This window comes from Sphaeramia orbicularis, chromosome 7, assembly GCF_902148855.1.
Source record: "Sphaeramia orbicularis chromosome 7, fSphaOr1.1, whole genome shotgun sequence".
Lineage (NCBI taxonomy): Eukaryota > Metazoa > Chordata > Actinopteri > Kurtiformes > Apogonidae > Sphaeramia > Sphaeramia orbicularis.
Genome location: NC_043963.1, coordinates 35,830,180 through 35,854,001, shown reverse-complemented (window position 1 = coordinate 35,854,001; position 23,822 = coordinate 35,830,180). Strand labels below are relative to the sequence as shown.

Here is a 23,822-nt window from a genome sequence, read left to right as displayed (position 1 = left end):
GCTGGTAGCCACCTAGTCGGAGCAGGCTGGGATGTATGACGGAGCCAGCCTGATTACCAGCAATCTCACCAGCTGTTTAATGAACACAGGGACCTCTTTCTCTGGAAATGAGTTTTCCCTTGAAAACTGTAGAAGCCGTATCCAGGTCTATTTAAATGAGGTAACATGGGGAAGGTAAGCACCACCACATGAGCATTGTTTTCACAGTTCAAAGTGAGGAGAGAGTACTTTGCACTTCAAAGCCACTCATCTGGGAGGCAGTACAGTGGGGGTGGGGTGGCGTGGGGAGAGGGGACAGGAAATAAGAATCAGGGTAATTAACAACTTCTGCTCCGTAATAAACCACAGCCTTATAGTATACCTCTACCTCCTAGATACTCTCCTATTTTGCCGTCCTCCTCTATGTTTCCCTTTACAGTTTTCTTTCATCCCGAATGCTCACTTTAAACCCAGGCTTTTTTCTTCTCTGCTCTTTCAGTTACATCATATTTACTAACATTTGCATTTGAGGTCTAAATCATTTTTAAGATTCTGTGTAGTTTTATTTCCACTTTAGTACCAACCTGCAGAATTTGGTTCTTGTTGATATTAAGTTGAGCTTAAAACTGGGGGCATTTCAAGACATTTACACCTATAGAAATGATCAAAATGTGTATTTCATAGCATGGCTGCATTTATTAAATCCACTGAACAATTAAATTCAATAGATGGTTGATTGTCTCTGTAGATAAATAAAGTTGGAATAAAATATTTTTACCTCTTCTCATGAAATGATTGTGACAGTGTGATTTATTCTCAGGTCAAAGGCGATAACTGATGTGTCTAAATAGGAATGAAAAGACAATTGTCATGACTATCATGATCTAAGAAAAAATCTGACTGAAAGAGAGACAACTTAAATTTTTTTTGTTTTACCTTCTAACACAAAACTGTGCCATTTCATAATACACTGTAAATTATTATTGTACACACACACACTATATTTGAGTAAGTAAACTAACCTTTAAATATATATACTGTAGTGGACATTTTCATTGGCAATCATTATTCACAGCCTTTTTCAAAAAAAAAAAAAGCTTTACATTTCTCTTTAAAATAATTCATAAGATAAAATGTATGCCTTAACAATTTCTAATTTTAGGTGGGTTCTCTGTCGACTGTTTATTTAAAGATCATAGTCTGTGAAACAGGCAGCAGCATTGAGTAAGGAACTGGGAATTTACATGAGAAACAGTTTCCCAGCCTGGATTTAAACTCTTAACATTGTAATGGTGAACAGACTTACAGAATGAGATTAAGCCTCAATCTGCATTTAATGGAGCAGATCTGAAGCGGCCTCTACTTGAACTCTGAAATGTGAGAATGTCACACAGGGCAGCCTATTTGACATGTCACCTACTGGTGAGAACTCAGAGGCTTTGATTGAGTTTTATCAATTAGCTTTGTGAGGGAAAATACCGAGACTTTCTTCAGAGTGTGTGATCCTCACGCCTACCAGGCCGGGGGGCCGCCTGCTGCAGTTAGGAGGGGAAAAAAGTTTGTCATGTAGGGGAAGATTTTGTAAGACGTGGTACAGTAAATAGCTCCCCATCAAACTACTGTCTGTGTCTTGTATTGAAAGTGCATTTTCAATACAAGTTAAACAATATTTAAAAAAAGATGAAGAACTGCTTCTGTCTTGTTAAAAATGTAAATAACAATTTATTTCATGATAAATTTTTACATTTTTCAATTCAAGTGATCTAACACATATACGAAAGTCATATTTTACTCTCTATATGAATGGATAATGTGTTTATTTCTGTGCCTGTAAATATAAGTGTGTTTTCATTACAAGAATACCACGAAAAATGCACGGAAAAACTGTATCTGCATCTTGTCAAAGTGTAAATATAAATTTATTTTCATGAGAAGTTTTTACATTTTTTAATTGTAATGATCTAAGACATATAGGAAAGTCATATGTTACTCTTTCTCTATATAAATGGATAAAGTTTTCATTTCTGTGCCTGTATGAGTGTGTTTTCATTGCAAGAATATCATTTTAAAAAACAGGAAAAACTGCATCTGCATTTTGTCAAAGTGTAAATACCAATTTATTTTCATGATAAGTTTTTGCATTTTTCAATTCAAGTGATCTAAGACATAGGAAAGTTATATTTCACTTTCAATATAAATGGATAAAGTGTTAATTTCTGTGCCTGTGAATATAAGTGTGTTTTCACTACAATAATATCACAAAAATACACTGAAAAACTGTATATACATCTCATCAAAGTGTAAATGCCAATTTATTTTCATGATAATTTTTTGTATTTTTTAAATTCAAGTGATCTAAGACATATAGAAAAGGCACTCTCTTTTCTCTTTTCTCACTGTCTTTCTCTATATAAATGAACATAGTTTTATTTTCTGTGCCTATACTGTTGCTGGTGTTATTTAGCTAACCTGATTTAAAGTCCATATTTCCCTTCAACGCTGCACCACTGATTCTATCCATAAATAAAATCTATTTATTTACTATATTTACTTGAATTCCCACAGTGGAGTTGAAGAAGTATGCAAATACTCCCAGAGTGAAAAAACACTTTGACTAAGCTGTCTATATTAATCTTTAACAGACTAAGCATTTTATTGGATGCAGAACTTGCTCCTAACTTGCTGAGACATGAAAAAACTCTTTGAAATAGTTTTAACATGATGAAGAATAATAGTGAACATTAAATAAGTGGCACACGCCATGTACCATGTGAATAAATGGACTTGTCTGTTATAGAGGTGTTTCTGCAGACTCCTTATCATGCCTGAAGTCTTTTTCTGCAGAACAATTGGAGGAGGAGTCAGTTCTCGGGGTCAGCATTTGGTTGAAATTGAGTGAAATTATGAGTAGCCCACCCCTTCACCTAACAATCCCCCCTCCCTCTTCCCTCACATCTCCTCTCTATTGACTGGCTCTCCTGCATCATACTGGAGACCCCGTTGAGAGGATCTTTTCTCTCTATAAAGAGAAGATGCAGCTCAGGCGCCTTTGAGATGATCGCACGGATTTACTGCGCCCCTCTACCTCTAACTTCACACACACACGCACACACACACTCAGACATCCTCGGCTGCTTGAGCAAACACCACATCATCTGGACTGCCGACACTGAAACATATTTACCAAGAGGACCGGAGGACATTTAAATAACGCGGGGTTTGCTGAGTCTGAGTCATTCCAACACCCTGAATGTGAGCATCTGCTTCTTCTGCGCTCGGTTCCAGAGTTGAGACTTTTTGCGCCGTCGCTTCTCGGCGCAGTTTGCGTTGCAGGTGTCTGGAGAAGGAGCACGAAGACAGATGGCTGCGCTGACGATACAAAGGACTGACAACTTTTTGCACACCTTTTTGCAGGTTTGTTGTATTATCTGTTTTTCTTTCTTTTCTTTGTTTTTTTTTTTGTTGTTGTTGTTGTTTTTTTACGCACTGCACCTGGACTTTTTTGCGCACCACTCATCACTCTGCCTGTAATGTAGGTTATATATATTTAAAATGATACCATGAGAGGATGTTTTATTAAATGATGAAATCAATTTTTCTCATTGGAATTTTTAGAAGAAAAATCAAATATAAGATTATCTGAAAAGCTCATTCAAATGTAGTAGGAAACATAATTCAGTCCATTTTAACTTTTTTTACAACTGCTTTTTCAACATTATTTATATGTCTAAGACTTTGAGTTGTGTTAATGGTGGTCCGTGTATTTTCATATGTGTTTATGTGTCACCTCCCAGGACCGGACGCCCAGTTCCTCTCCAGAGGGAGCGCCCAACGCCCTCTCTTTCCTGGCCACCACCTGTAGCCAGGCCTGGCAGGTGGGCGGCACAATGGGCTCCGATGGCTCCCAGTTCCCCTACGAGGGCACTGTCAGCTCCACATCAGGAATGTTTCAACTCTGGAGCAACGACATGGCGCCCACATCAGCCCTCAGCACACACCAGATGACCTTCACCGTGCCAAAGGTGCAGTTCCCGGGACACATGCAGTCTGGCCTGGGTCACCATCATCATCCTCATCACCACCACCATGAGCTGCCTCTCACACCTCCGGCTGAACCTCCATCGTCCTACTCCTTCGATCTCTCCCCTGTGAAAGTGTTGTCCTCGCAGCCGCAGACCAACAGTTCCTATTATCCCCAGCACAACAGTGTGGGACAAAACTTCTCCAGCTTCCTCCAGAACTCCTCAGCCAGGCATCACCTGCCTGGAGGACACATGGACGAAGGGCAGCAGTGGTGGAGCCTTCCCCAAACCAACGCCACCCCTTCCAACCATCCCTTCTCCCTGGGTCGGCAGCTGGTTTTGGGACACCAGCCGCAGATAGCTGCTCTTCTCCAGGGCACCTCCAAGGGCCTGTTGAGCTCCACACGCCGCTGCCGTCGCTGCAAATGTCCCAACTGTCAAGCTAACGGCGGTGGGTTAGAGTTTGGAAAGAAAAGACTGCATATCTGCCACATACCAGAGTGTGGTAAAGTGTACAAGAAGACCTCGCACCTCAAGGCCCACCTGCGCTGGCATGCCGGGGAGAGGCCCTTCATCTGCAACTGGCTCTTCTGTGGTAAAAGCTTTACACGTTCAGATGAGCTACAGAGGCACCTCCGCACACACACCGGGGAGAAGCGCTTCGGGTGTCAACAGTGCGGAAAGAGGTTCATGAGAAGTGACCACCTCTCCAAACATGTGAAGACCCACCAGACTAGGAAGAGCCGATCAGGGCAGCCTTCACAGACCACGGACCCTCTGCTTACCAACATCAAGAGAGAGTGATCCCAAACCAGAAAAAAAAAAATCAACAATGAACAGACTTTGTGACTTACAATTACTGCCATAGGTTTGCACTAGAGGGTAGGCATCAAGCTCCCCTGACAAACTGTTGCCCAAGTCCTACTTTTGACTTAATAAATAGAATATATTTACAGACCATTTTGAGTAAACTAATTGTGTGCTGTTTGAGATGAGGCACCTTTATTGAAAACTTGAAGCCTTTTTCAGTTATTTTTTTGCTGCAGTTGTCTTCTCGTCGGGATCCCACACAAACAAATTTCATCTGGAACAAAACTGATTTATGCCTTCAACAATTTAAGATTTGTTTAAATTTCAGCTGATGTGAAACTTTTTTTTTTCAGTCTGATAATGTAAATATTTGATCCTTGTAAAGGAAGAGGCAGCTGAGGAAAATTCTGCAAAGTTTATCACAGTATGTTGTTTATATCATGTCCAGAATAAATATATGCCTTAGTACAGCTAAAGGTTGCTGCGTAAAAATGACTTTCTTTTTCTCTCCCAAAAACTAGTCCAGAATGAAAAAATGCTCGGGTCACTTGTTTCAGATTTTAATTCCGAAAAATATCCTGGTTTGTTTTGTTTCAAGGTAGAGAGCTTTTTAAAATGTAAACTTAAAACTCTTGGTTCTGCAGATTTATCTAGTCTGCCTTTAAGCAGCAATGTGAAACACCAGTTCTCCAGATTAGCAAATGTTCTACATTTTTAAGTTCTTTGTAAATTATGTATAAATACCAGTAACAATTTAATTGGGGTTATGGCCGCATGTAAATTTTAATAAACATTGTCCTTGCTGAATCAAATGGATCGTTTCTACTGCTGTTATTTCCTTACATCCTGATGAATGAATGGGCAGTAAATAGCCTGACACTGAGAGTCAATAGCTTTAACCCTTTTTACAGCTCTTCGGACAAACGTGTGAATTTCTTAAAATGCCCTGGAGTTCCTAAAGATCTAACATTTTATTTGAATGATAATTTGATTGCATTCAGAATACAAATGCCACTCATTGTGTTGGTGGTGTGAAGGAAGAAGCTCAAAAAGAAGACCTAACATGGTGGGCTGTTCAAAGATTTTCACACCTCAAAGTAAATACTCAGGCCATTGATGGGGCTGTTTGTCTCGCCCTCTGCAATCAAGTTCACAGTCATGTGGCTTTTAATGAGTGTTTTCTTTCTCTCAATAGAGTAGATTGAGTCAACAGATGCAACTGAGGGCACTGGAGAGAAATTCCCTGTGAATAGGACCCCTGTTGCTGAGACCCCCTCGGTGGTGACAGGAACTCCCTTTGATTTTGCACCCTTGTGAAAGTTAATACCCTTAACCCCCTTCCATCACAGGCCTCCATATATCACAGCCACGTTACGATCGGCCCTGCTTTACTGCCCAGAATGGGGCTTTATTCAGAGGCCAGCCAACCAGATGTCTGCTCATCCAAGAGTTTCTTCTCTTTGTTTTTAAGCCTGTTTGAACTTTCTCCAAGGGGGAATGCTCTGCCTTTGTCTTCATCAGAGGTTCCCAAATTGGAGTCTGAGAGTTTAGTTAGTGGTTAAATAAGCCTCACACGGATGACAAAACTGATCATGTCTTTACCTAAAGCAAAGTTTAGAGTGTATTGTGTATAAAGTGCAGAAAAACACAATCATGAAAGCACTGCATTTCAAAAAGACACTTTTTATTTGATATGATACAACAGTTTCTAGTCAGTCAAACATGGCATTAACCAGAACTTTTATGTTTTTCCTTTCTGTTGGTTCTTTGTAGTGGTTTTACTTTGTTTCATGCAAAACTGCCTGATCAAAAAAAAAAAAAAAAAAAAAAAAATCCTAGTTCACATTAGCTGCAGAAGGATCTTGTTTTTCTTATGGATTATCAAGAAATGTGTGTTTCAATGTGAGCATTCAACTATGAGGTCTATCGATCTTTGGTGGAGCTGTATGAGCCAACTAAACTGGAAGTGAAAGCCTTGTGGGGACCTCTACTGGCCACAAAATAGAACTGACCTGGTGTTGCAAGCAGGATACCCCCCGCCCCCCCATTCCACCCACTTTTCACTCTTTGTCACTTTTTGTAGGCAATAAAATCCAGACAGTAAAACATAAATCTGTGGTTGTTTTGTAAGACTAGAGGCAAACTGAACTTTGGAGTAAGTGCATGAAAAAGAAAGAAAAGTGAGAGCTGCTGTTGTTTTTGGCACTGTCGTCTAAGGAAAAGGAAGCATGCAGATCACCCTGTTTATCTTGCTACACATTATCCTTCATATTAACCATCTGAAGCATGAACATTTATCAGCATAACCGGTCAATCTTCATATTACAAGTGGAAATGTATGATTGCAATTATATTATGCACTGTACAGTATTTAGTCCATGAGAGGAAAAGCCAACAGAGATTATAGAAATGGTGCACAGCCTTGACATGACAACAGTGGACTAATAAAACAATTCATATTAGTTTTAGCAAATGCAGTTTTAAGTACTTGCACTTGCAAATCCACAACCCACTTTGGCCTTAAAATACAGATCTGTGTAAAGTAACATTGTGCAAGTCAATCACCAAGGAGATGTTGCATGCAACACTTGAGCACAGGGTCAGCTCTGCAGTCCCTTTGAATGCACCTTTGGGACAACTCCTATAGAGTTGCCCAAAGAGCAGAAAGTATTCCAAAGTGACGTCATACCCACAGAAAACCTCCAGGGGGCTCCCTCACTCCTTTTTTGTCCAGATCAAACGTGGGCCAGTCAAACAGAATAGGAGAGCATGCATGAACTCTCAACACTGTAGCAAGAAAGTTCTTCATTTTCAGTTGAAATTCGAATGAGTACAAGTCCTCATGTCATGTTCAGATCAAATGATCTGCCTTTCCCATTCTTGTCAACATAAACAGCAAACTCAGTTGTCAGCAGGGGAATGACAAAATGTACTTATGTAGCTGTGTTTGTCTTCACTCTGGGGCATGGGAAAAAACATCTTTAATAAGGAAACTGAATAGGCTGTGTACAAGAAGAGGCACTCCTTGCACACTCTCATGCATTCAAACACATCCACACATCGCTGCATAAACATACAAATTCATCCATACAAACACACGCTCTTAGCTCCAGTGACCGCCCCAATTAGGAATGGATATTTTTCCTCTTTAAACAAACTCCCCTTGCCCTTTGAAAGAGAAACAAGTATGATATACAAACTCTCAAAAAGGTAAAAAGCAGAAATCGTCATAACACTGTGTGTTCACTGAGTGTTTTCACTCTGAGTCCAGAATCATCCCACTGGCTGATGTTCATGTAAGCGGACAGTGGCCAAGGCTGCACACCTCCTACTGACGCAGCAGCCAGTCTATAGTCACAGCTCACATCTGTATATTCCTTTATTGTCCTTGGGAAAACATTGCTAAGCCAGGTAAGGGTCCAACCTGGCCGTAACAACATAAATAGACAGTAGAAAAGGCTTTTAATCTCCAGCACTGTGGCATCAGCTGCTGCCTTCCTAACCCAGCATACAGACAGAGTTCATAGTTCGTCCTCAGCGAGCTGGGCCAAGTTACTGGGCCGTCGTCCAGTGGAGGGATAGGGGCCGGACAGTGGAGGTTGGCTCCCAGCATCAGCTCCCTGACCCCTGCGGCAGCCCTCTCCTGCTCTCTGCTGGGGATACAGGGAACGTTCATCAAACAATTTTACACACTCTGTGGAATGCATGGAAAGGGCTGATGTGCCCTTGAGCAAGGCACTTAATCCCCCATTTGCTCCCTGGGAGCAAATATGATATGGTAAGCCCACTGCTTCTAGTCTGCAGTGTGTGGTGTGTTCCTGCATGTTCTAGTGATAAGTGAAATGCAGGAGGTCAGTATGTGCTGCATGTCTGCGTATATTGACAAATAAAGAATCTTAATCTTAAAACTTAATAAAGCTGCATTTCATTTCCATGTTAAATAAAAACAACATGCATCACTTGTGTTCTTTCCAACACAGAAAGCACCTGCTAAAGTCATTGTAATGACTACATCAGATATTTCAAAGTTCATGTGTTAAGTTTCAAAATGCATGAGCCTATTTTCCATCTATTCACCCTAGCATAAGTACAGGAAGCCATTATCTGCTTTTGATAGGCATCTCTCTTCCTTGTCTGGCTCAGTGTACTTCCTGTTTGTTATGTACCAAACCCATCTAGCCTGAGTAAACAGTAAAGAAGTGGAGAAACACTGAAACAGGGCCGGCCTTTCAACACTGAGGACAAGAGGCCAGTGCTGACAGAGGGAGACATAGAAAATGGTAATGTACAGTTGGAAAAACAGGATACCCCCATTGTTGAAGGACCATAAAACTTGTAGAAAGTCATATTTAAAGTTATTTCCAGAGATACTGTAATCTTTGTATTCAGAGCTAAAGTAAACATTTGCTGCAAAAAGTATAATGGAATTCCTCCAGAAATATTCTGGTTTTTTTTATTCCTTTTTTATCCATTAGGGGGAGAAATAACGCTTCTTATGACTCAAATGTAACTTTTACTGTATGTTATGGTTAAGGGTAGAGTAAGTCTCCAGGAAATGAATGCAGGTCAAAGTAATGTCCACTAAACACAAGGAAACACAACATGTATGCGTATTTGTGTGGTCTGAGATTTTATCACATTATGGGAATATGAGTCAGTTTCAGATGCAGGGACTTTCTTTCTCAATATTTTTGTCAAATACATGATACAAAATATAAATCATTCAATTTGAAGATTTGGTTTTATGTTAAGATTAAGGTAAGTTTCTCTAATGCATGCATGTGTACAGTTTTAGTATTTATTATGACCAGATATATGGTACAGAACTATACACTGCATACTACTGTATTAAGTACACTTGATAGTACTGGGTGTACCTAATAAAGTGGCCAGTGAGTGTGCTGCTGCTATCACACATCTGCTTAAAGGTTTAACATGCTTTTCTGCATACCTCAGTTGTAACCATTGGTTGCTGTGAATTATTGTTGCCTTTCTATCACCTTGAACCACTCCAGCCATTACCCCCTGACCTATGACATATATCAAGGCCTTTTCACTTACAGAATGACCACCCACCCATCGGATGTTTTCTCTTTATTGGACCTTTCTCTGCAAACCTTAGATGGTTCGGCTTAAAAATTCCAGTAGATCAGGAGTTTGTGAAATACTCAAACCAGAAAGTGTGGCACCAACAACTACATTCAAAGTGACCTAATTCATTTGTCTCCTGCTGACCTGCTGCCATGTGATTGGTCTATTATATATATATATATATATATATATATATATATATATATATATATATATATATATATATATATATATATATATATATATATATATATATATATGCATGAATGAGCAGTTGAATAAGTATACCTAATAAAGTGGTCAGTGAGTGTATTTTGTGTATTAATTGCATTCTCTATTGAAAATAATCATATTAGGTTGATAAACTTCATTAAAAGTGCTTTTTTCATCACCTCTAAATAGCACTTTGTAGTACTTATTTGTTATTGTTTCCACTTTATCTTTTTCCTCTGTTAAGTATATGCACCAATATGCCAGGATAAATTATGTGTCTTGTGAAAACTTTACAAGGTGATAAACTTTTTTGCCAAGTTTTTCTAACAATGAGGAGATGTAAACATGTTTACACAGCTATATTGTGGGGAATACAGTTCACAGTATGGTGAAATAATGTGTAACAAATGGTTCAAATTGATAATTAAGACTTGTACTCTTAAATTAAGACTAAGGTACATCTTCAGAAAATGATTTCAAGTGAATGTAAAGTGCCTTAAGAGCATGACAAACTAGTGTGTGTGTGTAGAACATACCTGTGCACTTTGTGTGGAGGGGGTGTACAGCCCATTTGACACAGCTTGATAGCTCGGCTGATCGGTGAAGCCCAGTTGGACATGTGACGGAGAAACAGTGTGGGAGTCAGCAGGGTACGGCTGGACCAGTGTGGGCTGCAAATACCACAATAACAAGTCGTAAATACTGTCATTACTTCATTTGTGTGACAGTTCAGGCCTGAAGCAAAAATGCTGAAAACATAAGCAGACATGGTAGTGTCTTGTGAATAGAGATAGTGTGTGTCTGTGTAAGGCAGACAAAGAGACAACCCACCTCCCGCAGTGAGGATGTTTCACTGGGTCCTTGCCCCTGGCCCTGGCTGGGCAGGTAGAGCGCAGGCAGGGAGGTGTTGTGAGAATGAAGAGAGGGCAGCTTATGACGGTCGATGGAGGCAGAGGAGTGGGGCCGCAGGGAGCTGGCAGCAGACAGAGGGGGCCTCATGCTGCGACCCAGGCTATTAGACTTGCTCTCTCTCCGCTGGTACTCGATAGGTGACTGTAAGGCTGCAAAACACAGGGGAACACAAACAGATGTTATCAAACTCCACCACTGACTCTCATTTTATGATCCTGACTGAATCCAATAAAGGAGTTATGTAGAGAGGAAAAAACACAGCATACATGTAAAATATGAAGTAAAAGAATGGAGACGTGAACAATAAAAAAAATACTAAAATCCAAAGTAGATGTGCATGAACAGGGTCTAACCAGGATTGATGAGTATTTCTGAAGGTTGGCAAACAAAAACTGAATGCAGAAACATCTGTATAACAGGCAGCCTTGTCAGTTTGGCTGCTGTGGGCTGACGTTAGAGCCTCTGTTTTTCAGTTTAACATACGTGCACTGCAGACAGAACTCAGAATAGATCTACTTAAGCAGACACAAACAGTGCAGACACTATGGTGTTAGATAAATGTTCATTTAATATGACCAATTTTGTTTCTCTTCTGTTATTCTAATTAAATTGCTGTATTTCATTAGATGCAGCAACAAAACAAACTCTAAGTCAGCATTATATGTTGGCCATCAGCCACCTTGCTTTCTATATAATCAGTACTGGCATCAAGCACTAAAGCACAAAATGAAATTTAAGAGATTAACGTTAAAATGAAGTCTCTCGCTTTAGTAAAGTAGAACACAAAGTGAAAATATGAGCTACTCAATCACAGTGATGGACTGTTCAACTTTATACATGTCAGAAATAAGTCAGAATAATGAGATACTATTCCAAATCAAAAGTGTCATTTCAAGGCAAAATTCTGAGACATTTATTACTTTCTTGTCAGTAAAAGGGAAATATGCCAAGCTGAAAGACACGTGGCTCAGCTGGGACCCACCATTGAGGAAGTTGCGTTGGGTTTCCAAGATTTGCACCACATCATTGAGCCAGGCCCTGCAGATCTCTGGAGAGGAAGCCTGCAACTGGAAGCGCACCACACTCCCATCTGGGTTGCGTGATGTGAGCACAAAGCGTGCATCATCACCATCAACACTGGGCTCCACCCCCAAGCAGCTCACCTGGAACATATCACATCTGACTTGCATCTGTGATGAGTCTGTCCTGCTGAGTTGCTTGTTAAAAGCTATGATAACACATGCAAGCTGCAAAAAAAAAGCCCCTGCAGTGGGATTATGTAACATGTACTGGTTTAGGCAAGAATAACTGTGGTGTGAACCTATTGTGTAACTGCTAATCTGAAAAAGTAACTCTTATTTTCTCATTTTTGACATTTTGATTGATAGTCGTGCTCTGTGGCTCAGCTGGAACGCACCTTTATACTGTTTTTAAAGATGTACCCAGGGATCGAGAAGCCCTTCTTCCTGTCGATAGGCTCACTGAAGATGACCAGCTGCTCAAACAGGAAGATTCGTCTTTCTTTGGCACGGGAAAGAAAACCAGTGTCCTGCTCGGTAACGGTGAATGTGTCTTGCTGGAGCAGTTTGCCTTGGGCTGTGATCTTTCCCTGGTGCCACAGTGAAGATAAACCCAACAAACAGAGGAAGCAGTAACAGTGTGGTTTTTACAGGCTGAATAGTTGGCATATTAAATGTTTTGGAAGATGGAGGAAATGTCAAAATTCCAGATACATACCTCGAAGCCTTGTAGTCGACCCACATTCATCATGTCATTGCAGCGTTTTGGCACAAAGCACATCACTTCTACTGCTTTCTGTTAAAAGGCGTTAGTTAACTTCTTGCTAATAAAAAGAATGCCTTTCCTTAAATTTGCACACTAAAAACATCTATATATATTTATATATGTATATGGAAACCCACCTCCAACTCCTCTGTATCCATCCCAGCTTTGGTGTAATACTTGAGGAAGTCCTGTTTAAATAAACACAGCATGGTCACCAGAGCATTGTGGGTTTACTGCTTGGATTAAGGTGAGGACATCTGGAGAGCAATTTATGGGTGTTGAACTCCTCTTTTATTTGACTGCCAAAGGGCAAAGCTTTATATTTAGGCCAAGGCTTTTCATTGGGATGCCATTTTACGACACTCTTCAAAGATTTTACATTTTCTTTTTTAATCTTAAAAGTGTTGGTATTCTACAAAGTGATTGGTCTCTTCCTTTCTGATTTGGATAAAGCTTGTAGACAATGTACTCAGTGTGTTGGTAGTGTATGTGTGTATATGTGTGTGCTCTTATGTTTACAACCCTGCGACTGACCCTGCTGTGAGTCCGACAGCTGCTTTGTGAAGACCCGTATGTGTATGTGTAAAGGTGTGAGTGGGTGATCAACAGCACAGCGGTGCCCTGCCGTTCACCTTGAGCAGCAGCTGGTACTTCATGATCCTCTGGACAGGTTTGATGAGCAGGTCATTGAGCTGCAGCCTGTGGCCCAGCTGCTGCCGGAGCTCCTGACAGCGACGCAGACACAACAACAAAACAACACAGCACCAGTCAACATGACAGTGATGGCGCCAAACACAGCAGCTAATGGCTAATGTGACACAACCTCAGAGGGATTATGTCATTTGTTCATTTCTCTTGTGTTTAGGGTGGATGAAAAGGAAGTGATTATCATCTGAATTATAAATGGCTGAAAAGACACCCACTGGGCCATGTATAATACATACTATAGGCACATTGGAAGAGTCATGCATAGTAAACGCTCTATTAACTCTTGGCCTGAGTGAGAGGCCAGTATGTCAGTGTGCTGGAAGGAGTCATTTTGTTTATTAGTTAATTAGTGAGTTAAAAGACAATTATCATCACAAAAAAGTCAAATAAAACTTAGGCTTGTCTTGTAATTATCAGGAAAAACAGGATTGGTGACTGGTGAATGATTATTACTCACCTCAAAGTAAGTCTCGATGTACTCTGAGACAATGTGCTCTGACTTGGGTTTGTTCTGACAGTACACCACATACATATGCAGACGCCTCTCCTGCATCACAAACCAAACAAGCATTTTGTTACAAAAATACACCCAGATAAACATTTCATACAAATTAGAAATGGAAGTGGAGTGAAAAACTTTTCCCTGTGAGAGAAATTCCTCTTTAGCTGCATTACAAATACAAGACAAATCCCTTGAAAGTGGGCAAAAACAAGAAGAATCCATGCGCAGTGTCTCTGGTTGCTGTTGGGGGATGAATGGGAGCAAAGCAATAATGATTTGTCTGGGAGTGCAGCGCCTTTGAAGCTAACTGTCTGGTTAGTGCCTACTCTTCTGTGACTAATTGACATTGGGGTACAGATGTGGCAGTCCAGAGAGCCTTAATGGAGTTACGTGTAGATGAGCATCATGTTATGTATAATTTACCCAGGTTACCATCTGTGTAACCAGAGCCTTTTAGAGCCTGCAGATATAAGAGTGTACCTAGCAACAGGCTGCATGGCTCTGTAACCTAGAGACCAGAGAGCAGCTCCACCTGAATAGGGACATCAGGAAACACTGCAGAGGACGACTGTATGCAAAAATATGAAGGACTACACTTTAATTTCAGAGCTTGGCTGCATGTTTACATGTATGTGTTTGTAAATGAGCGCACTTGTTGCATGTCGGTGATATAACCCTACTTGAAAGTGTCTTAGGCGTTCTGCTTTTCATTAGGACCATGTTCCCAGTCTGCTTGTTTTCACAGTTTGACACCACACTTAGATTTAGTTACAAGTTGCTTTATTCCCCCACAGGCTTTTTAAGTTGATTATCCATTGGGCTGAGCCTTATTGAATTGTTTAAAAAGGTACATAGTGAGTGAATATACCAAAAGCAAAGGCAAAAAAAAAGAGAAAGAGGGAGAGATACACAGACTTTTAATTATCTTCAGACAAGAGGTAAAGCCAAATTATCCATCAGGTCTTCCTAGTCTGCATGTGCCACTACTTAACTAATAAACATAAATCTAATTTTGCTCCCTATATAAGCCCTGTGACTCTATACTGACCCCGACTTTATTCTATTCTAAGAACAATATACTTATCAGCGTGTCTGTGTTGCACGCATCACACCGCTTCATTCTCAAGCCAAGATACAGAGGAAGAAGTAGGTCACCGTTTTGGGTGGAAAAAGCTCCAATATCAAAAGGCTTAAGCTGAGGGTTTGTTATTCCTCGTCTTATTCCTGTTGTCCTTTCTGGCTGTTTTTTTTCCCTGGTGTTTCCTGACCAGTCCAGCCCAGGCTGGATATGAGCCAGTGTGTCGTTCAAGTATGAGTGTATGCCATGTGCACAGTTGTAAAAACACAGCCAAGACAGAGGCGTATCAATAACAGGGAAGTGAAAAGAGAGACTCCGCCAGTCGAGAGAGGAGAAGTGGAGTATGGTATAGGCTCAACAGGAGCCCTATGTGGGGGTTTTTTAGCTCTGTTTTCCCTCTTGCCAAACAGCACAAGGAAGCCGGCGCAAACACTCATACTGATGGGTCTGAGTGTGTTTAATGTGTGTGTTTGCTTAATGTGTGTGTGTGTGTGTGTGTCTGCAGTCATACTCACATGTTTAATGAAGAGTTGAGCCAGTCTCTCTGGCTCTGCCAAACACTTCTCCAGCTCTCCCAGGAAGTAGCTGCAGTGAGAAAAACATACACACAAAGCACAATCATACCCAAAACGGAAGGTCAGATTTGTCTCCTGACCTATTGTTCTTTTGCCTTCCACTCACTTAGACACAAACACAATACTTTGCAGATCACAGTTTGCCTTTTGCTTTGAGTGCAACTGGAGCAAGCATGCAATTTTCAACATGTGAGTATAAGACGTCTTCAACTCACTCTTTATGCCAGTCAAATATTTGGTGAATGTTCCCAAAAACAATCTTGTCTTTTCCCTTCATGTCCTCTGGAATACCTTTAGAGTGCATTGTGTCCATGTAGCCCTGCAAAGGAAATGACAGAGCTGATGATGCATGTTCACGCATACAAAACCCCACACCTGACTCCAAATAACACCTGTAAATATATCTATAGGTTGTTTTAATAACAGCACGCCAATCGTACACAAGCTATTACTGAGCTGTTATTAACGTTTGGAGGGCAACAATTCCTCTAAAATATCTCCAGCTAATTTAAGGCACTGAGAGATGAATCACCAAGCAACATAATATTCTTCAAGCTGATAATTCATAAAATCTGCTTAAGAGAGAAGACGATGGGATGGAGGAAGATGGAAGTGGAAGTGGAAGGCTGTGAGGATGAGGATTTAGAGCTCCCTGACAGTCTGGATGTATCACTAAAGCCACTCTTTTTTAAATGCTTATGATGTGATATTTACCTCGACTATGAACCCCAAATCTGCCACATAGTGCTTCTCTGTCTCAATAAGCTCCTTCAGTACATACCTGCAAAGATATAAGAGACGTGCAGTAGTTATCCTGATGGATACATTTAACACACAGCAAAAAACATAAGTCTTAGCAACCCATTTTAACCCATAAAGATCCAAACAGCCACTGGTGACCAAAACCATCTACTGATCTAAACTGTTTAATACCTGTTGATCCACTAATTCTCTCAATACATGTAAATAATTGGTGTAAAATGCAGTTTGTCATCTTTTCATGGTCATCAGATATGACCCATTTGGATGTTCAGGAGCTCCATAGTGAACGTGGAAACACTGTCATCTTCTACAACATTGATTCACCAGTAAAACCCATGGAGTTTGATCAATGACAGTGGATGGAGACACTTGGTTTTATGTTCAGTTATTGATATCTTTGCTAAAAAAAAGTGACTTTATCTTCAGTTTTCTCTATTTGATACAATATCCCTCAACTTTAATTTGAGCTTTTTTGAGCATCTACATGATCAGTGAATTAAATAAAAGTAAATACCTAATTTTCATTGAAAAAAACACAAAATACAGAAGATAATATTATAATAAATGGTAATAAATCACTTAACAAAAGTTAAAAATAGAAAAAAAAAAAAAAAAGCCACAAATTTTGCACTGGGTCTTTATGGGTTAAAGGTCCCAGGTCAATAACAGTTTTCCTAGAAAGATCTAATACAAAACTGAAAAAGATTATGTGATTACAGAGGACTAAAAAGAAAGAATGGTCGCATTGTTCTGTCAGTACACTTCCAATTAACCAAATCTAATTAATTCCTCATATTTTCAGTTCAAGTCAGGTTAGATCAGATGCTAACCAGCAAAAACTGTTTCCTTTTCATCTCTTTTGTAGGAATTGATGCTATTATAGGCTTTTAACCACTAGACCACACATACATCTAGAGCCCATTCATACATTTGGAAACAGCAGTTTAACAAAATTATCTTAACTCAGAGCTTTAACAGTTACAGCTGTTTCCTGGAGCTTTAACTGTATCTTCCAGCCTTATCAGTAAATGGATTTTCTCATGTTGTCACCAAATGATTGTCTGGTCACGTGTTTGTCCAAAGGTGTTTTTAAGAGCCTGAAAAAAGGTAAATGAATAGGTTAAAGTTGTTGTTTTTTTCAATGTAAGTTTTGCTCGGCTGGTTTTCATATCAATAGGAGATTAGCAGCTTTGTACAGAACATTGTTAAGGAAAATTATAATGGTTTATATAACATAACCATAACTTGTCTTTTCATTTTTCTTTCTTTTTCTTCTTTTTGTTATATATTTATTTTTTGTGTTTGTTTTTTTAGAGATTTTTGCTGTGATAATCCAAAAATAATGACTACAGATGCATGACAAATTAAAGGAAAATCTGACAGGAGTGGTCAATGGCCTCATCCTTTGGCTTTATTGATTGATTTGATGAGTATGACAATGATATGAATCATATGCCGTGACCTTCACAGCCAACAGATCATAACCCGACTGAACGCCTTTAGGAGATGGATGATCAATGCGACATCATCAAAACACTAAATGAATGAAAAGTGCTTTGGGAGAATGTTGTTCATCTCTACTGTAGAGTTCATAAACATGCAGAAGGCCAGGCAGGTAGAGACCTATGGTGGCTCTATGTCTGTGTAGGACACTTTAACTTGACATCCATCTGTAAAATCTTTATTTGCTCAAAAAGTATTCGTTTTCTTGGTGCATATACTGTATCTGCATATGTTTCCATGCAGATATTTCAACTGCTCTTTAGACTATCACACTGATAAAACACATACATGCTCTTCTCTAAGGCACTCCTCCTCTCCTCCTCAGTGTCCGCCGCTACTGAAGAATGGCTGGAGGTATCGTCCATTATGACCGATCCGCTGTCATCAGGAAGAACACTGGTGGACTGAGTGTCCTAAGGAGGCAGACGGACAGACACACAGACAAACAGACAAACAGACAGACAGAGACACTGTTTATCAAAGGTCTAGTGTCAGTATTATGGATAATACAGGGACTAAAGTCAGCAAGGGATGGGAAAGAGCGATAGAGATGATAATGATGCAGGTTGCCAAGGTGACCACACCGAGCAGAGAGACACAGGGAACAGAGATTGAATGATAAGAAGATAAGATTCAGATTGTGTCTGTTAATGATCCGCGCTGAAGACATCAAATAGATGGAGGGAAGTTTGAGGATGCAACAGGCTCCATGGCTGTCGGAGATGACGAACAATGTAGTGAGGATGATTGAGATTTGGCATTAGAAAGAAAGAACACAATTATTCTGCACGTACTGGCAATGACAACTAATGACATTTCTATAGGGATAATTCTAGTTGTTTTTCAGCTTTGCCACCTGAGCTTGTTGAATCCATCTGTAAATATGTGTATCTTAACCAACACTGTCGACACAAGCATATTTTACAGTTATTTCTGCACTACTAACATCTGTGCCTGCATTTCCAAGTAGTGCTTCCACAGAAATGCAGGCAGGATAAACTCAGGGTTGCTCTGATCTAATCGATTATGTTCATGTGTTATATTCATGACCTCCTTTCCAGGCTTCTTCCTGGAATTGATATCATTTCCTGTGGGGGACCTGGTGTAAATTTAGAGTTGTTGTACACAATGTAACACAGCCCTCGACCAAAAACATCACTAACTCAATGGAGACATGCCTCACATCTGCCCACTCTCATGTTTGTGTAACCTATTTTCCTCTGACAATAAGAACACATATTGGTTTTATATGGTCATTACACGAGTCACATTCATTTCCCTGGTTTTACTTTGCAGTCTAGGTTCTTCTCTCTATATTTAGACATGTTGTTCAACAATGTCTCTTTAGAGTATTTGCTCTCTCTGCCAACTGTGTTAACTTATGGCAGCAGTCATCTGTCCTCGACCAAATCCATGTGTCCTATTGTCCAAGTCAAGCAGAACCTCCCCACCTTAAACACATAGACAAACCTGCACACAACAAAGAAACACGCATAATCCCTCTGACTCCCCTGCCAGGCTGCTATCTGATAGAGAAATAAATAGATGGATGATTGGATAGACGTGTAAGCAAATGGAAAAAAGGGAGAGGACTTTCTCTTTTTTTTTTAACTTCCAAACATCCACAGCCTATTTAAACCCGCTCACCTGCTATCTTCATGGTAAACGTAAAACTTCTAAGAACCTATAAATTATGAGCTCTCTGTTTTGTCGCGGCAAAGTGTGCATAACACAGAGAAAGAAAAACAGAGACAAAATAAGATACAGAGACAGGGGTGAAGGGAGAGACAGAGAGGCTCCATAAAGACCCTCACTCCCCCAGCTTGTCTTGCCCCGCTAGGACTGCCTCAGCCTGGCTGACAGGTCTCTCTGGTTCCCTGATCACTTCCAGATGTGCTGTGGCAAAGCCCACAGGAAAAAATCCCCCCGTATCCCTCTGTTGCAAGTTTTGTTTTCCTATGTTGAAGCCCGTGAAAAAAAATGACAACAGTTTTACTAGACAGATAATGCATTTTTACAGGAGCTACAGAAATACATGTTCACAGTTCACAGAGTTGTTATTTGCATGATTTTTTACAATGTTCAACTCATCTAGCATTAAATGATCTTAGTTTAAGTCATATTTTATCACTTCAAAGCTGGTGTTTCACACCTGTAATTACTTTTATGTAATATATACAATCATTGTATTTCTCCTTTGGGGTCATACATACTACTTATTCTGGGATTACATAAAATGTTGCTACTTAAAAGTGTTAACTGATCGTTAGAGATCTTTTCACACATTTGTAGCTGACTATTAAAGCATAACAGCATTTTAAGCCAAGGAAGATTTCTCTGTGCTTTAATTATATACAGCAGATTGTTTTTTTTACCCTTAAAATAGAAATGTAATTCTTGCACTGGGGTCTAACCAAAACAAAAATAAAGACATAGGACTAGATGACAGTACTGCGGGATCATGGGAGTTGAGGTTTTCACTACTACTGCTGATTCAAATCTCATATCATGTTTACACACAAGGCTGTTTATCAAAGTTATATCTAAATTACATTCTGTACCATACGTGCATATTATGTCATTTTAATAAAGTAAAACAGTTAATAAAAGTTAAGGGGACAATTAACAGGCAACCAAATAACAACTGAATTTGTTAAAAACATGATATACTGTGAGACCATAAGTGAAAATGCATAAAATAGGCCAAGTCATTTCTAATAATTTTGATGTGGAATTTACATATAGTAGCTTTAAAGCTTCATTGATCGTTTTTCTGTGGCAAAATTCCATGATTATCCTCCATCATATTATAACTGATCTACTCCTTGCCCATGTTTTCAGGTTGTAGAAAAATCTATTCTGTGATGACCAGTTTTAACTAATCACAGGCGTTTTCAGACAAGTAGGGGTGTTAAACACATGACTGACACAAATCACTAAGCAGAATCCATCTGACTGGGCCTGGACATGACTGTACTGCTCTACTCTGCATCTCACGTCCCTTCAGTTTTCTGTAGTCGCATTAAATGGCATCAAGTTAATATATTTAGATTTGGATTTTATGGCATTTTTATTCACAGATTTTGTTTTAATCTGGGTTTTACAGAGCCTTTCAATCCTCAAACTTCTGGTCCTGGTATTGTGCTAAAGATATTGTTCAAAGTCTCACCATTTCCTGTCATAGTGGGTGTTTCACAGTAATTAAATGAATATACAAAATATAGGAAATTTTGTTTTATGTAGCTCAGTTTGTTTATCCTCTGACCTACAAGAAGACAAGGACTTTCCACATTCTAAGTAGTAAACACAGTCTCAAGTTGCTCCCATGTAGCTGTGACACCATATCTCACACATGTAACTGGAAGAAAAAGAGGAAAAATAACAATGTATAACACCAAACGTGAAGGTGTGGTAGAACAATGAAGCACGGAGCTAAGGGATGACTGACCTACATAATTTAATCTCTCTACTTCTACCTCTCTCTTTTTTTTTTGGCAATAAAAACACCAAAGCACTGACCTCATGCAGCTGATGTAATCGTATTAATGGCTTTTGATGTGTTGTTGAGACTGAAATTAGGATTTAAGTGCTCGGGTGTCGAGTCACAAGTGGGAGACTCTCCACTCAAATGCTCAAATGCTCGGATATCATTATAGTTTTATATTGACAGAGGTTCGACGCATGTGGTATTACTGCTGCTCAAGCAAATCCTGTTTTTTCTCCACACTTCCGCCAAGCGAGAAGGGACACATTGAAAACCAAACTAGATTTTTATCAGACACCGTGAGACTCCATCAGACTCAAATGAAAACGTGCACACAGACATATTGTGCTAAAGGAGTCATCTTTCATCTCATCTGCCAGTTTTTCTATTTCCTATTTGTCTCCGGGCGTGTCCTTTTGTAATATGTTGAATGTGACTCATGCATCACACAGGTTGCTGTCAAGCTCTCCCCTCCGGTGCTCTGGTGCATTGATCTGCTCTGAACAAGTCTTTTATTCATTTAGACTCTCCTGCATGTGTGTTGTACACGTGTGCTTCTTCTCTACATAAAACACAGATATTTTAGAATTGTTAGCCTTTTTGTGTGTATGTGCTGTCATTGAAAGTAGCACTCATGTATAAATCTGTATATTTTGTTTAATAATTGAGTTCAGCCCAGCAGCAGTGGCAGAGTTAGTCATTTTCAGATCTGGCTGAAGGGCCACAGAGACAAAGAGAACTGATGTCACCTCCCCGCCAGGCTGGGTCGTCACTGTGAATATCACAGCTACTTTTACAGTAAACTGTCAGCTACGATGAATCAACAGTGGAGGTACTACCTAACAGTTATTATGAATGGTACAATAACCAATCATTGATCGCAAAACACGAAACAATGACAAAATACTTGTCAATGCACAAGTCTCTAAAGTGTTATTTCTATGTGACGAAGAAGTATTTGGTGGCAGATGCAGATCGGATAGTGTTGGCTCTACATTATATAATGCAGACCTGGGCATTTGGTAGTGATGTGCAGCCGATCAGCGAATCTGTGATATAGCTGGGGGACTGAAGTGTAGCAGGTGACAGATCCTCAGGGCTTGCAAGACCATCCTTCCACTCCTGAAATACACACAGACACACATCCTTATTGTCAGACTGACACAATGTCACCATGATGCAAAATGTCCTCATGCACAGAAACAAAGGTAACGGTGCCACAGCCAAACAGAGCGTGAGTCACAGAACATGGTGGCATGAGTTCCTTAGGGCTGAGCCAGCAGTGTTGCTCTTATATAACATCTTTGCCACCTGTCATGATACTTAAGTCCTCAGTGAATCAACGCCTCATCAAACCTGTGCTTCTCCTGAGAATTATAAGCTACGCACTGTAAACAAGCCATGATCAGGATGTTGACTTTAGTTTTTATTTATCTTGGACTAATGTTTTGTTATTTCAACCAGTTCACAAGAAAAACTTGTGAAACAGCAGAGTGAGAGCTTCAACCACAAAGCTTGCAGGAACTGTTTTCACTATTTAACGCATGTGACTAGGAAAAAACACATTCTCATAAACATTTTTGCATCTTACCAGTTCTCTATGGGTGATAGGCAGGATGGTAAGGGTCTCGTCAGGTCTTGGGGGGCTGCCCAGATCCTGGCTGTGGCTGTGTGATGGAAGAGGTGGAGGCTTTCCTTCAAGTTTGCGCACCTGACGCTCCCCTTTGGCAGTGGCCCCAACGCTGAGTTTGCGGACTGGGTTTGTGAGCCACTTCTTCAGGGTGCTCACAGAGCGTCTAGAGCCTGGAGAACTGGGGGCCGAACTACTGGATGCCTGTGGGGGCAGTGATGCCACAGAGGTGGAGATGCTGCCCTCACTACCTGCTGCTGAATACGAGTCTGGACAGAAAAAGACAGGAAAAGCTAATTTATAAAAGTACACATTAAGTGGAGGTAAATACTCAGTAGCAACTCATCAATAGAGGGCGCTAGGGCACCCCCCCCCCCCCCCCACACACACACACACACACACACACACACACATGTCTCACATAAAGAAGAAGATAATAGGAAACACCTAAAATGATTATACAAGAACATTAATGTTTAAAGAAATGACCTACACATGATACAACCCATGAGTATCATATATAATCTGTATTCAAGTGTAATTTAAAAATGTTTTTGGTTGTTTGGTGACCAGTCAAATCATGTGTTTTTCATTTCGGGGCACAAAAATTTGGAAGAGATAGGAGAGCCTCAAGGTGCAAATAATTGTCCCCAAGCCCCACCCACAGGGGCAAATGTTACATCCCGAAAAGAATCAAGACCTTCCACAGAAATGGAATCAGTGAATAGGTCTGTAAATGATACTACTAAACTGGGACTGAGCAGCTGG

At 40.1% G+C, this 23,822-nt stretch overlaps 2 protein-coding genes across 4 annotated transcripts in view; one reads left to right on the top strand and one right to left on the bottom strand.

Annotated features, from left to right (window-relative positions):
• The first annotated feature begins 3,287 nt into the window (after window positions 1-3,287).
• On the top strand, window positions 3,288-4,805 carry sp5l (Sp5 transcription factor-like). The gene is made up of 2 exons (XM_030139654.1): window positions 3,288-3,393; window positions 3,774-4,805. Exons 1-2 carry the CDS (start codon window positions 3,340-3,342, stop codon window positions 4,803-4,805), a joined length of 1,086 nt encoding a protein of 361 aa, XP_029995514.1. The 5' UTR covers window positions 3,288-3,339.
• Window positions 4,806-6,476: 1,671 nt separating this feature from the next.
• arhgef25a (Rho guanine nucleotide exchange factor (GEF) 25a) overlaps window positions 6,477-23,822 on the bottom strand; it is a 52,899-nt gene continuing 35,553 nt past the window's right edge. For 2 of the 3 annotated variants that reach the window (XM_030137727.1, XM_030137729.1), the window contains 15 exons: window positions 23,016-23,323; window positions 22,436-22,546; window positions 18,229-18,353; window positions 16,390-16,456; window positions 15,891-15,994; window positions 15,616-15,685; window positions 13,978-14,067; window positions 13,445-13,537; window positions 12,950-13,000; window positions 12,765-12,842; window positions 12,445-12,636; window positions 12,010-12,190; window positions 10,947-11,176; window positions 10,652-10,786; window positions 6,477-8,464 (listed from right to left, as the gene is read on the bottom strand). In XM_030137727.1, the coding sequence (XP_029993587.1) occupies window positions 8,333-8,464; window positions 10,652-10,786; window positions 10,947-11,176; window positions 12,010-12,190; window positions 12,445-12,636; window positions 12,765-12,842; window positions 12,950-13,000; window positions 13,445-13,537; window positions 13,978-14,067; window positions 15,616-15,685; window positions 15,891-15,994; window positions 16,390-16,456; window positions 18,229-18,353; window positions 22,436-22,546; window positions 23,016-23,323 (1,967 nt within the window). In that variant the 3' untranslated portion in view covers window positions 6,477-8,332. The remainder of the gene's footprint in view (window positions 8,465-10,651; window positions 10,787-10,946; window positions 11,177-12,009; window positions 12,191-12,444; window positions 12,637-12,764; window positions 12,843-12,949; window positions 13,001-13,444; window positions 13,538-13,977; window positions 14,068-15,615; window positions 15,686-15,890; window positions 15,995-16,389; window positions 16,457-18,228; window positions 18,354-22,435; window positions 22,547-23,015; window positions 23,324-23,822) is intronic. The other variant, XM_030137728.1, reaches the window with a different exon arrangement.